This window comes from Pempheris klunzingeri, chromosome 19, assembly GCF_042242105.1.
Source record: "Pempheris klunzingeri isolate RE-2024b chromosome 19, fPemKlu1.hap1, whole genome shotgun sequence".
NCBI lineage: Eukaryota > Metazoa > Chordata > Actinopteri > Acropomatiformes > Pempheridae > Pempheris > Pempheris klunzingeri.
Genome location: NC_092030.1, coordinates 19070959 through 19085399, shown reverse-complemented (window position 1 = coordinate 19085399; position 14441 = coordinate 19070959). Strand labels below are relative to the sequence as shown.

Genomic DNA, 14441 nt, shown 5'->3' with positions numbered 1-14441 from the left:
AGTTTGTGCCTCTCATATATAACCACCACTTTACCAAACATCTGATTTTGATCTTGACAAAACCCAGATGGTGATTTAACAACTATTAAATTAGCGTCACAGAGCTGAGCATCTGATTTTCTGAAAAAATAATTACCCAGAAGGTCGTTTAAAACACACTTCTATCATGAAGGTATCTCCACAATCCTTCTTACCATCTGGATGAAATCATCTTTAGTCTGTTGCACAAGGACAAGAATTTCATTTCTCACAAAAGCTTCACTGTAATTATTGCGCATGTGACAAAAGGGAACTTGAAACTTGAAATTAAAGACATTTTTAAAGACAGTTTCCCAAATTGAGCCTCTTTTTTTCCTAATCCATCAAAGATAGTAGCCAGAAATGACAAGTGTTCAATTTGTACAACATAAACCAAAATTCAACATTTCATTATTAGCTTTAGTGGCATATATTCATTTTTCTTTCACAAAATACAAAATGTTACAATACAACACATTATTATTTGGCTTGTGTATTACAAAAAGAGCACCGACATGTCATTTCTGGCTTCCTGGATTTAAAAAAAATACAGCTACTGCCAGAGAAACACGTTCAAAACCTTTTCATCGTGACACAGACAAAATATGTTTGCATCCAGAAGATTGAAAAACTTGAAGAGTCCTGGAAATACCCTCTAAACAGCAGTGAATGCGGTGTTATACAACTATTTGGGTTTTTCAAAGATCGGCAGGTAAGTTATTTATTTGTTTTCTTTAAATCCGAGGCTTAGCTGTGTCACTCAAATGAAATATAATACATGAAAAGCACAAACTTGAGTGAAGTCCACCTGCTGTAAAGGCCTAAATCACTCATGCTGCACTTATTCCGTGACATTTTCATTAAAGTTAAAAAAAAGGTATTTATTTATGTATTAGTGTCTACGTAAACATCTGATTTCAGGAGCCGCGCTCACTTCCTGAACAAGCCTCTCCAGCTTGTCGGTGAGCTCGCAGAAGTAGCTGGAGGTGATGAGTCCTAGCCGGCTCTTCTCCAGACAGTCGCGGGCCAGTTCAATTATCTGGTGGTGGGCAAAACCGAGCACGCCATCTGCCAAAGGGAGGACGCTCTCCGGAGAGTTGCTGCGGATGATCTCCTGAATCCTTTCCTCCATCTGAGCTGTGGCCTGCGGTAAGAAGGGAAGGTGACAGTTTAGTAATGCATATAATGCAGTTAATGGCCAGACGTGGCTGTAGCAAGCTTACTGTGAGCTCTTACCTTAGGAAACCGCTCCTTGTACACATGATTCATCATAATAATCTCATGGTCATAACATGATGGAGATCTTCCAGGGCTGAAAAATAAATTTGACTTAAATCAGTGGCTCCAATGGTATGCAACAACACGATAAGATCATGTTCATCGTTTGTAAAGGTGAATCAGTACCTGAGACTGCGTGAGCGGGGTCGCATGGCCGTCGCTCTGCGGCATTCATCCCCGGAGATGCTCTCAGTGCAGAAGTGCTTGGAGAGGAAGTGCAGTTCATCGGGTGTAGGCTGGAAGGGCAGCTGGTGCAGCTTCTCCTGTGATGAACAGGATGACTGGAAATGAAACACATTTATATTCAACATGAAAAGAAAAAAAAAAAAAAGAGGTGGCAATTGTTTTGTGTGGATGAAAAAAATACCATGCTAACAGAAAAATCTGTGCTCCAGCAGATTCCCTCAAGTAGCTGCCAAATTTTAACAACTTCTCACAGTTCTGACACTGTGAGAAGTAAGTTTTTTTTCTGATTTTTTGCATCTAGATTTAGTTAGATGAGATGTGTACCACTCTTAAATCTGTGCTTAACACAAAGATATGAAGCAAACAAACAATATAAAGCCCGTTTTCATTAATGAGCTGTAGAGGTTTTTTTCCCACCTTAAGACAGAGCTAGGCAAGCCGCTCTAATTCAACTGTTAATGCTGTGCTAAGTTAGCCAGCTATGACTGTAGCTTTCTATTCGCCATAGAGACATCAGAGAGATATCAATCTTCTCTTGTAAAACTTGGCAAGAAAGCAAACAGTGGATTTCCCAAATGATCACACTATTCTTTTAAAGCATCCTAAATAAGCATGTGCACTGTTTATAGTAACATATGAGACCGATACAGCTCCGACAAATTACACTGAACAAAACTCCTGATGATAAATAGATGTGTTATTAAACAAATCAAACTACTGTGCTGAATAACGTAAAATATGATCGTGATTCTGACCTCAAACCAAAACCTGTAACAGTTTCTAACATGACTTGACTCGCGCCTCTTGTAATAGATGAATAGCAGGAAATTAACTAGTTGACTCAAGACCACACAAAACAAAAACACACAGACAAATACACATTCATTTGTGTATTTGTGATTTGTGTGTGTGTGCAAAACATGTACGGTGGCTCTGCTTGCTATAAATGATTTTTGAATACATATTTGAATACAATTATGTTTTGTCAGAGTGAAAGAGATAAAATAGATGCAGACAGAGGAACTACACACAATAAGAGAGACGTGTGGGAGTGTGTTTTTGTATATATGCGTGTGTGTGTGTGTGTGTGTGTGTGTGTTGGCATATGCCTACTTCTCCAAGTCATGTTTACTCCAGAACAAATCTTTTCAGATCCTCATACAGAGTGTTTGTTCACAAAGGATTGGAGTCGTGTAGCGTACTGAGAGTCAGACATGAGTAAACAGAGCCACGCTGACAAATACTGAATTCCACATTAAAGTAACTTGTATATATATTTGTAATGTATAGAGGTACCACATCTTGTAAACTACCCTGTTATGCTGATATCCGTCGTTCTGTTTGTGTGAAATGGATGAGGTTGATCTGTTTTACATGTTATGATGCCACTTGTGTCAGACTGGCTGAGTACATGATGCTTACAGAGACGGTGGAGCTGGGCGTGTTGGTTCCATATCCAGAGGAGGGAAGGGAGGCCAACGACCAGCGGCGACCATCGGTCCTGTGATGCAGCAGCACAGACGGACAAAGACAGAATGAAGAAGTCTGACACCAAATTCACAAATGAACTATGGATCAAAACATACATTTGCAGGTAGCTGTTCACAGACAAATGAGCAAAATAAGAAATAATAAGAAAATTGCTCAATGCCCATGTTTGTAATCCAAACATGTAAATGAACACCCTACAATCTCATGTTATAGATGAATGGTGACCTTTCTGTTATTGTTCAAAATGAACCCATTTGTCACACTACACAGGAAAGCAGAAACAACAAAGTAACTGAAAGTAAAATTGAAACTGGATGGCAAAGAAAGCGTACTATGAGACAAACTAATGAAGGGGAGTATGAACTGTCAATTCACTTGGGACAAATGGGGTTATGAATGTTGAGGGAAAAATGGAAGCCTAACATGAAGTTACCTGTCTGCTCTGTGGCAATGACTGTGGATTATAATAAAAATACAATATTACATGACATAATGTTGACAAATGGTATAAAATAAATGTGTCATTGATTCTGTTTTTGAAAGCATAAACACAATTAAGAGGCAGAATATTTCGACTTGTGCTGGCAGCGAAAATATGAATGTTTGGCTACAACTCTAAGCATTGCATACTCTCATTTTTTAAAAGAATCTGTGTCTGACAAGTCTCCCTCTGGTCTTAACTGGCTGATTTGTTCAGCTGCAAGTCAAGTAAATATCCACGGTTGTGTATACCTTCGTGCAAAGGAGAAATGAGCAGAGGCACTAGGAGAGAAATTTCTAGGACTGTCTTGGGGGCTTGTTCCTGCAAGAAAAACACAGAGAAACAGAGATAACCTAAATTTGAAAGGAAAACAACCCGCGAGCAAAACAATTCAATATGACTGGATTCCAATTTCAATTTGTAGCCAAAACAAAGACTGACAAACCGCATTATCATAGATCAGAGTCAACACCACAGTCAGATGTTTGACAGAGTATGTTTTAAAATGCCATGCTGCTGCATAAACAAAACACACAAGTGAATCATGTCTGGTCATTTTTATTTCCTCAAAACACTCTAAACATTTCAGATCCTTGTTCAAGATAACAAGAAAGAAATTAGAAAGAAAACCAACTAGGGTTGCTGATTATTTTTACTATCAATAAATCTGCAGACGATTGTCTTGATTAAGCTTTTGTCATTACAATTTCCTACCAAGTAAAGTTAGAGTTTAGCCACACCAACAACACCAAAATATTCAGTTTCGGATCACATACGACAGAGAAAAGACACAAATTCTAAACTTTTAGATGCTGGAACGAGGGAATACTCGGCTCATTTTTCAAGCAAAAAAGGCAAACTATTAACGGATTATCAAAATAGATGATGGTCAATCTTCTGTTGATTGACTGATCAACTAAAACATTTTCAGTGTATATAGACTTGAAAAGCACCCAGCTGGATTAATGCATCTTATCTGGACCCAAAACTGTCTCTTGAAAACCTAAAGTCAACATTATAAACCATCAGTCTACTGACGCAGGTTTAGAGAACAGTTGTTGTCCCGTCCATACTACAGTGCACTGGTTTTGTAAGAGTTAGAAACAAGGTTGGTAACCAGGCAAACTAAATACACCTGCAGCTCATCCCACAGCATCATGTTCACTGAATGCACAGAGCTGTGGATATTTTCCAGATAACCACACAGCCTGTTTGGTTTAATGTCAAAAGTCCTCTCTACCTATCATATCTTAACTTCCACTTTCCAGGGTTAGGGCTAAATTTGCATGGAGAATTCATCCCTAAGAAGGGGAGCATAAGCTTTACCCCCAAAATATTTTGTTTATTTAGAAACAGCTAAATAATCATTGTGAAGAGAGCATAGAGGAGGTGGTGGAGAATACAGGGTAACAAGACCGGAGAGGTTTTGAAGTCAGTCCTGGCTTTTATTGCATTTTATTGCAAAGACATGAGGACAGGTGTTATACAATCAAACATCTTTAAACCTTTCAAGGACTCTGTCGGCTGTGTTTTGGATCATATAAAGACCTCTTGTTGCTGTCGTGGGTCACGGCCAGAGAAAAGTGCATTGCAGTAGTTGATCTTGGATGTTACAAAAGCCTGCACAAGGATCTTGGTGCCTTGGCTATGTTACATAAATGAAAGACTGCAGATTGTTTTACACACTTGAGAAGTTATCTGTGAATGCACTCATTGTAAGTTGAGGTAAAAGCAAACAAGAAAAATAATGTATTACAGGATTATTTTCAAGCACTTTATGGTTTGAGAGGATCACATGCGCCAAAAGAGACAAGTATCTACACTACGTCCTCCAGAGACCATGCAGGTCTCCCTCTCTTCACCTACTTTAACAGTAACATCTCAATACTGAACTGGTTATTGAAGCTTTGGGCCACTGAACACATTGTACTGGACTTTCACAAAGGCACCAATTAGCTGATGTGTGTGTGTTTCCACACCGAGCTAAACACAAACCAATGGTCCAGCGTTAATCAGACATAATTACACCCCTCACTAAGGGAGGGAACAAACAGTTAATTAACCAGAAGCTACAAAGCCACCAGCTCCTGTGAAGATAAAGAGTTCTTCTCCATACTGGGGAACAATCATAGAGTCACTGAATGGTGTTAGTGATGAATGTCACCCATCTAATTGCACAGTAATCTTAATTGCAACCAATTAAAGATGATAAACTCTTCCTTTGGGAGCTACGCTGCACCTGAAGAGACAGATTATCGACTCACAAGAAAATTGCTTGACGGGAGTAACAGGTAATATGGTTCAAGATTGTGTTATTTATAAAACCTTTAATGTTCAAGAATGGAGGTTTGACCTGCTACAACACACCTACAGAGCTAAGAGCACAATTCAGAGGAAAAGCAAAGCTATGCTGAGCCTTGCTTAGTTAATGTGTGTCACCAGTGTCCTGTATTCGCCGGTGGTATACGAGTGCTGTAAATGGAACAGAAAGCATGTTTTTCTTACCTTTGGTACCGATATTACGGCTGAGCCATAGTGTCAGGTCATCCAAGAGCTGAACACAATCATTAGCAAGAAACCTGTGGCTTTCTGGGTCCATCTTAAAGACTGAGCCCCTTTATTATGGTGAAATACAGACCAACAATTGGAGTTGCAGCTCTGCTTTTGCTGACCAATGCCAGGAAATAAAACGCCCTCTGGTGAATGAGGCCTCCCCTCCCTCTGCTCCTGTGGACTTCCTGTCTGCAGGAAATCACTTCCTCACCCAGCACAATCGCTGCACTTCAACTTGCCACCAAACAATTAAATTTCCCCCCAAACACTACAGAGCCTACATGATAAACATTAGTACTGAAAGGATGATAAAAATTTAATGACTACTTTTTTTAGTGATTTGGTTTCTTTATTGCTTTCTTTGGCAGACAAGGTCAGTCTAAAGTATGTGTACATTAACTACACCTTCACCTATTATTAGATAATATCAATATCCTATGAACCAATATCCTTTTTTTGCATTACACAATGGACTGTGTTCCTGTGAGAGAACATTGTGAATTAATGGCTCCTCCTCTGTGCACCAATGGGTACATTTCTAACACCGGGGCGAGGAAACGGTGCGCACACAGTGATGGACATGCACATGTACTGTACAAACGCTTACCTGTAAGAGATGACAGAGGGGAGTGAGGTCGTGGCAAACCTGAAGACTGACCGCTTCCTATCAGGCTTTTTCTGTTGCTCGTTCTGCAGCTGTAAAACCACAGAGTCAAATATTAGGCAGGACACAGGAAATATGCGACAAGGAATTTATTTGTCCAAACTGGCAAGAGGCAAAATCTCAGCTATACACCCATATTATTTTAATTATTCAATTTTTTGAATATGTTACGCTATGTGCTCCTCATTGTAATTTTAATTTCAAACTTGCATCTGTAGGCTGCCAAAGATAATAAAGCTTGAATGGAGACAATCAGACCAAACTCCTATCAGGCTGTCCAAGACAGAAAAGTTCAGATTCTCCGCTGGAAGCACTTTTGTGTTTTTTTATCTGAATTTGTGAGCTAGAAAACATTACAAAAGTGTTTGAAATGTCAAAACTTAGCAGGACTGTGTAGAAAATTCAGATATATAGTTTTCAGAGTTTTAACATTTTCACACTTGGACTTTCTTTGCTTCCATGAATACATATAACATATTTGTGTCAACATAAACTAAATTACATCTATAACTAGAAGAGTGCAGATCTCCGCCAGGCCATCTCTGCTAAGCCTAACTATAACCTAACCTAAATCTAACCTCAGCTGCACACATCTATGGGAAACTATATCAGATGGGGGGGGGACATCGGTGCCCTTACAGTGAAGTTGGCAGCAAAGAAAAAAAGAACCAGGGATTTATTCAAGTTGTATCATGTGGATCTTTATTGGACCATAACATATTAGATGCGACTGTTCAAAACAAGACCAAACTTTTCTAGGGGTGTCCATTTTTGAGCCATGACAAAGGCCAACATGTGCACTGCAACACACTAGGAAGGACCTGCTTTTTAGCCTCGCCGATTTCCTTCTGATGAGTGATTCCGAACTGAAGCATTTTTTGATGACTTGTGGCCCCTGCTGGCTGGTTTAAAGCACTGAGGAGTCAGACCGAACGCATAATCCCCTCCAAGCTTGAGCCTTCCAGAAATACTATTGACATTATCACTTCAGTTTAGCAAAATATACATACACATATGTATATTACATATATTAATAAAGAAATATTATTGACTGCAAAATCTAGGGGATCGTTATTGCAATGTAATGTCAATCTTGAATGTCACTTGTTATTATGGAAACACATTTTTCTTCTGCTGACAGTCAAGTTGTGGCTCTTTCAATGAAGAGAGCCCCATCTGCTGCCACCACCATGAATTTCTGACTTCATACATATCAACTACTATCTTAGTTCAGTCATAAAAAACTGGTCCTGTATAAAGTATCGAGAATATGTTTGTCAGACATGGTAATACAGAACTGTGACACGAGAGGAGACACTGTGATCAACAACATGTGACTCAAAAATGTAGCCCAGTTTTTAACCTTGAGAGAGAAACGAGCCTCTTCAATGTAAAAGCAGCTTCACTGTTCAATGTCCCGTTTAGTCTTGGGTTTATACTTTCAAATTAGAGGCTGTCAGTGGAAGCACATAATGCCTGAAGAACATGAATTCACTTCAAGGTCAGAGACTCATTGGCATCCTGTTATATAACCTCCTCAGAGAGAACTGAACCATTTCCCATTGACTTTAAGATGTTATTCAATAATAATGATAACAGAAAAATGAAATAATTTAAAGCCTGTGCATAACACAATAATGATAATAATAAAAACAAATCTATTCTTCAGTTTTTCTCATATTGAATACTGAAGCTGGTTGAGCCTGTGATTTTACTGCAGACTGTAGCAGCATACCATAGTGCTCTCACTGCAAAGCTTAAACATTATGGTTTTTCACCTTTAGCTCTCGCTTTGATGAACTGTAGCAGAACACAGCAAGATGATTTTAGGCAGTTTTTCTGACAGCATAAAAAATACAGGAGTTACTTGGGTCCATTTTTACTTACAATGCAGTATGTTGTTTTATGCAGATGTGTCAACTTTGTTCTGTGCTTCCCTGACACCATTACTTAATAGTGAGAAGAGTACAAATTAGTGCTAAACATTGCCAAAAGTAAATGTATTGTATTTCGTAGAGGGAATATTCCTGCCACGAAGATCGAATTATTGGGTGTTGAATTACATCATTTCCTTTCTTAATCTTTATCAGATTAATCATATTGTTTCCATAATGAGAAATGGAAATCAAGGAAATGTTCTACAAATGTTCACTGTTCTTTTATGATTAGTTAGCTAATGGAGGATCCACATTAACAATAAAGACGCTTTTGTGAAGAACAAAAACACAATGCTGCATAGCGACAGGATGGAGGCCTTTACTCCAGTGATGGAGATAAAGAACGACATCCATGTTTGGTAGGAGAGAGAGAGAAAGACAAGGGGAGAAGGAGTGTCAGTCCCAGGTGCAGTCACCTGTCGGTGTGTCGCAGCATTGATCGCACACAATGATAGAACGCACATGATCTTCCGCAATGATGCAGACATGCGTGGCCAGGCAACCTTCAGCTCTTTGTAAACATAGCTGAAGAGGCACAGGTGCCACTGCAGAGCCCTCCGAGCTCCAATGTCACATCCGCAATAGTGACAAGCTCGGCAACTTTTCACAAGAGTTGATAATAATGTGCAGAGAGCTCTCAACACTCCATGCTATATAGTTCTCTGTGCTCCTGTTGCTATTCCACCCAAATTCATCTCCCTAAAGAGGGAGGGGGAAACCCTGTTTTCACTGAAATCCCATTCTTCCTTGTTTACTCAAGTGGTTTCCAGGGCTAACCCCTGCAATCAAGAGTGTGGACACATGCCATGAATCATTTATCATGATGGGGAGGGAGTGAATTATATGTGGTACACAGGTGCTCAGTCAAAGAGGATCAGATTTAACGAGATCTATTTATACCCTCTCACTGTGGATTAGGCCAAGAGAATGCCACACTGCTGCCCAATCAACGCTCTTGTTGCTTCACCCTCTCACTCATCCTCCCGGTGTTTGTACCATTATAACCCCTATTAGAGAGTTGAGTGCCACTCATGGAGACATTAAAATGACTGCCGTTGGATTACTTTGCAAAAAAACTGCCACAGGTTATGATGACACACAGGCCATCTTCCTCACATTTGATGCTAAGCTGAGCTTTGGTAAAGGCACCTCTGCGGCCAGAAAGGCTGAGTGAGGGGAAAAAAACGTGTCGGTATAGTGAAGCTTTAAAGGAGGGATAAAGAAGCCCTGGGCGAAGATGATAGGGAGAAAGTAGGCCAGTGTTGTATGCTGTACTGCAGATGTGTGAGATTCCTGGAACGGATCCATATGAGATTTACCAGTCTCGGTTATATGCAAAACCCTCAACCTCATCAACCATTGTTGTACTACACATGAAATCTCTACCAGCATGGCTACAGATGTCTTATGGCTAAAATAACTCTTTAAAAAAAAAAAGGTGATTGCAATTTTAAATATCATGATTAAAATATTCAACATATTTGAAAAAAGTTTACCTTTATTTCATATTCTAAAGTGACCTACATTACTGTAACTTTTTATAATTACAAAGCAATCTGAATCTGTCAAAAACTATTTCCTAGATTTCAGCTAGCTTACTTATTTTAGGTACAGGAAGAGACAAAAATAGATAAAAGCCTTTGATTTGCAGCACTCCGAATTCAGATAAATGTGAATTGTCTGATCCTGACCCATGTCAACAAAAAAGCAACGATTAATCTTTTTACTTCTGCAAGTTTTGCTCCCTTGTCAGAGCTGTCAGGTGAGCTGACAAAGCGCAATGCCACATAAATTGCTGCTCCTCGCTGACAAACCCAAATTCAAAGTCAGACATATGACACACACTGCTCTATTAATAGCATTTAAAAAACGTGAAGCTTGGGCAAAAGCAATGAAGCTCATTTTTTCCAGTCACTGAAGTCATTTTCTACAACAGCCTGTGTACAGTATTACATACATTTTCAGAGACTTGGCTTTGACAAATCTCTTGTTTTTTCACTTTGCCAGGAGCTTAAGCTTTCACATACAGCACATAGCATATTAAACTTAGTAGCTAAAGGTAATATGGTCATTAGTTGCAGCAAAGTCCTCATATCTTAAAAATCATTGCAAATTATTACAGAATACAGTTTATTACACCCTCTTTTCTATTATGAATTTTATTACATTGTGTCAGCTACCTTGTTACTGAATATGTCTTTAGCACAGAACAGTTGTCTCAAATGTTAATCTAATATCAGAATATTCTGATTACAACTGAAGAAGGTGGTCGACATTCAAAGGACTAAAGGCATCCCAGCTGATTTCATTTCAGTTTAATGAATCACTGGTTATTTGTAATGAAACATTTTAACTGTTAAAGGTCAGTATCTGTGTGTCAGATCATCTTTAGCAGTCAATAATCAACTCATTAACAAACACACAGTAAAAAACATGTGATCTCTGAGACTGTGTGTTTACAATGTGAATCTTCACTTTTCCATATCCACTAAATCTGACAGTGGTTTTCAAATGAAAAAAAAAAATGTATGCACTGATGCAAGATGTCCGAAAACAGCCAGTATTTCATGTTAAGCTGTTCCACACTATGAAATGGGTCAGGACAGGGATTAAAAATAAATATCAGTTATATGGGCTTCACCAAACTATACAAAAAAACTGGGATCAAGTGGCTTAGCTATAAATCAGTGTCTACACACTCTAAATCACATAAACCAATGAAATGTTTTCTTAGCTCTGTTAAGAATGTTGTTATAAAGCAAACAAAACACACAGTGTGGTATAGAACCACAACAGTAGTACATTGTCCACACCAAGTTACATTTCTAACATAACCACCAACAGAAACAGAAACAGAAACATAACAGCATTCCTAATTTTCAACGGCTGATGAATGGGGATGGCATATAGGAAAAATACACATCCTGTGAAAGGAACATGATACAGCCTCAACAACAAAAACCCAATTACCATTTGACTCACAAAGCAAATAATACACAATAGGCAATAAGGGAACACCCAGCTTCTTATTCATGATGGCCTCGTAAGAAAGCTCAGCTGACCTACAGTAAATACAAAGAAAGACATCCTTCCTGCCAATCACAGGCCCAGAAACTATACATGTCAAGTTACCTGCTCGTTTTTTTTTTCAGATTCATTTCTGTTGCTGATTGCCAACTTAAAACAAGCCTGTCTGTAAGGTGACACTGCAGCAGAGAAAATACGTCAATACAAACTGCTTTAAAGGTTACCTTTTGGAACGGCGTAAGCGAGCTCCACTGAAGAAATGTGGCATATTAAAGTTAGACAGTACTGTCCACAGACTAGAGTCAGACATTGTGTCCAAGTCATGCCAGAGAGGGAGATGTAAAGGGGGCTTTTGAAGACCAGCTGAGGAGAAGCAACGGTTCTCAGGGTTCAGGTGAATGCGACCCCCATGGCAGTCCTGACAAGTACTCCTACAGCAGCTCTCCTTAGGTCCAAACTTCCTCTGCACAGGCACATCTGCAGCCAGCTGCGGCATAAACACACTGGCAGAGAGGACACCTTGTCCTCCTCTGTCCTCAAATAAAAAAGTAATCCAGGGAGGATCCTGAAAGGCACACACAGTGTGTGATCCAGGTCAGGCGTTGACAGCCTCCAATGTTGCAGGGATATGACACCTAATACAGTACCAGCTGACTTTTTGTTTCACCGTCTCACTGCGACTGTGTTCTGTATCCCAAACACTCACCCTGCTCCCTTCGCTCAACATGCTTCATATCATGTAACAGGCATCTACCACTTCATATCCTGTGAAGGGGGGGTTGTGAGACAGAGGGGTGCTGCATCATCAGCAGATGCTGCTGTGCACTCTGCTTTCACAAACTGGCACCCCTCCAAAAGTTTGGTGGGTCAGTGTATTAAGCTGGACCTATTTGAAATGGAAATGCTGTGCTTTTGCATGGATTTCTTCTGCTGCTGCATAAAATCTTCCCTCAGCTGTTCCCTACATAGACAGTCCTACCTCATTCATACCATGGGAGTGTCACCTTAACTTCATCACCTTTGATCCTTGACTCATGTGTTTGGTCGGCTCTGTAGGCAGACAGTCAGAGCCAAACACAGACGACTGCTGATAAACATGCAGGTCTAACGTTTAATATATCAAAATATTTGTTAAAAATGTGTTTCCACTTTAATTGTAATACAACTGACCTTTCAGAAAGGGAAAACGAGGCAGGAAGAGAACCCAAGCATGCACATGCTTGCATAACACATAAAAACTGGTGTTCTGTCAGTTCAGTGATGAATTTGACTTTCAAGTCCTGCGTGTGTGTGAGAGTTTCTCTGAAGTAGCTGTCAGGGCTATGAACCAAATAATATTCCAGAACATATGAACTATTACCAGCCTATCATAAAGAACCCAGCCTAAGCTATTGATTACTTTTCTCCAATGCCTATTCTCCACAGGAGCGAGCAAAGTTCAGCCCTGCAAACGGACACTTGGCCGTGCTGCAATAACAGAAATCAAGAGCTGTGATTACTGCACCTCTGTTAGTGTGTGTGTGCACAGTCTGAGGCTGCTGTAGTCACATGATGGATGGTAAAGTAAAGATGGTACTTTCACAATCCAGCTTCAAAACATTCATCTTGTCTTCAATAAAACTGGCTAAGGTCTACTGTTTATGGGCCAGTCAATTACTTTATAAACCAATTCTGAAAACTGAATAAAATAAAAATACCAAAAGAAACAATCAATTCCACCTTCTCTATTGTGCTTGTGATTTCAATAGAGTCACATACTTCCAAAAACAATTCTACAAGATGCCAGAATGACATCCTCCTAATTACCTAGGGGTGGTCATGTGACATGCTATCACCACATATATATATATATATATATATATATATATATATATATATATATATATACATACAGTAATACAACATAGCACATGACCACCTAGCTCCAGCTCTATTGTCAGATACTGTTTGACCAGTTATAATCCTAACAGTGAACATGAGAGCAAAGGAAGTGATTCAAAGACTGGCTGAAAGCTTCACTAAGGAAGTGCACAGTCAGACCTGAGGACCATCAGGATGCTGCAGATAAGGCCCATCACTTGCCAAGTGCACTCCCTGGAAGGCATTCAAAACCTCAGGGAGACAGACAGAGAGGGAAATTGACAAAGGCGGAACACTACCATGACTGGCACATAACCACTGGTTCTACTTACATCTACCCCCTCTGTAATAAAGTGTTATCAGAAGCTATTTTGTCCGTACAAAGTCTGTGTGTGTGTGTGTGTGTCTGTGTGTGCATTCGCTCACAGTGGCTCAGTCCGTCTCCCTACGGGCCAGTGTGACAGCCTTCACTCTAATTATGGCTCTGCTCTGTTTCTGTGTTCCACATAAGAAATGATGGTTCAGATGGTTCAAAGTCAAACTTGCATAGAGCAGCATGAACAGGGAGGTCACTGGGAACACTGACATCCCCACTTACTGACTTAAAACCAGTTTCTGCTTGTTCTCGAAAATGAAACAAAAACCAATACCTTAAAAATGACATCAGTTTACAGGATACAGCACAGTATGAGCAGTATGCAAAGTATAAATACAATAAATCTCTGTGCAAGGGATCAAATACTATTGTTACTGTATCAGCAATCTATAGGAACAGTAGTGTTTTCATATATTCAGAAAAAAACCCATCATAATGACACACGCGGTAAAATTTAATACATTACATTCTTTGCAACAAAGTAATCAGCCAAAGCATCAATCTGTTATCATTCATAAATCCTGGGAAAGGTCAGCATATTCTATGTCTATGTACTGTTTACTCTGATAA

The 14441-nt window shown here is 39.5% G+C and overlaps 1 protein-coding gene across 1 annotated transcript in view; it reads right to left on the bottom strand.

Annotated features, from left to right (window-relative positions):
• Positions 1-14441, bottom strand: part of mast4 (microtubule associated serine/threonine kinase family member 4) — an 82803-nt gene that overhangs the window by 17855 nt on the left and 50507 nt on the right. Inside the window, exons 5-10 of the mRNA XM_070851056.1 lie at positions 6615-6703; positions 3706-3775; positions 2905-2983; positions 1423-1577; positions 1255-1330; positions 953-1162 (exon numbers count right to left, since the gene is read on the bottom strand). Coding sequence (XP_070707157.1) covers positions 953-1162; positions 1255-1330; positions 1423-1577; positions 2905-2983; positions 3706-3775; positions 6615-6703 — 679 coding nt within the window. The remainder of the gene's footprint in view (positions 1-952; positions 1163-1254; positions 1331-1422; positions 1578-2904; positions 2984-3705; positions 3776-6614; positions 6704-14441) is intronic.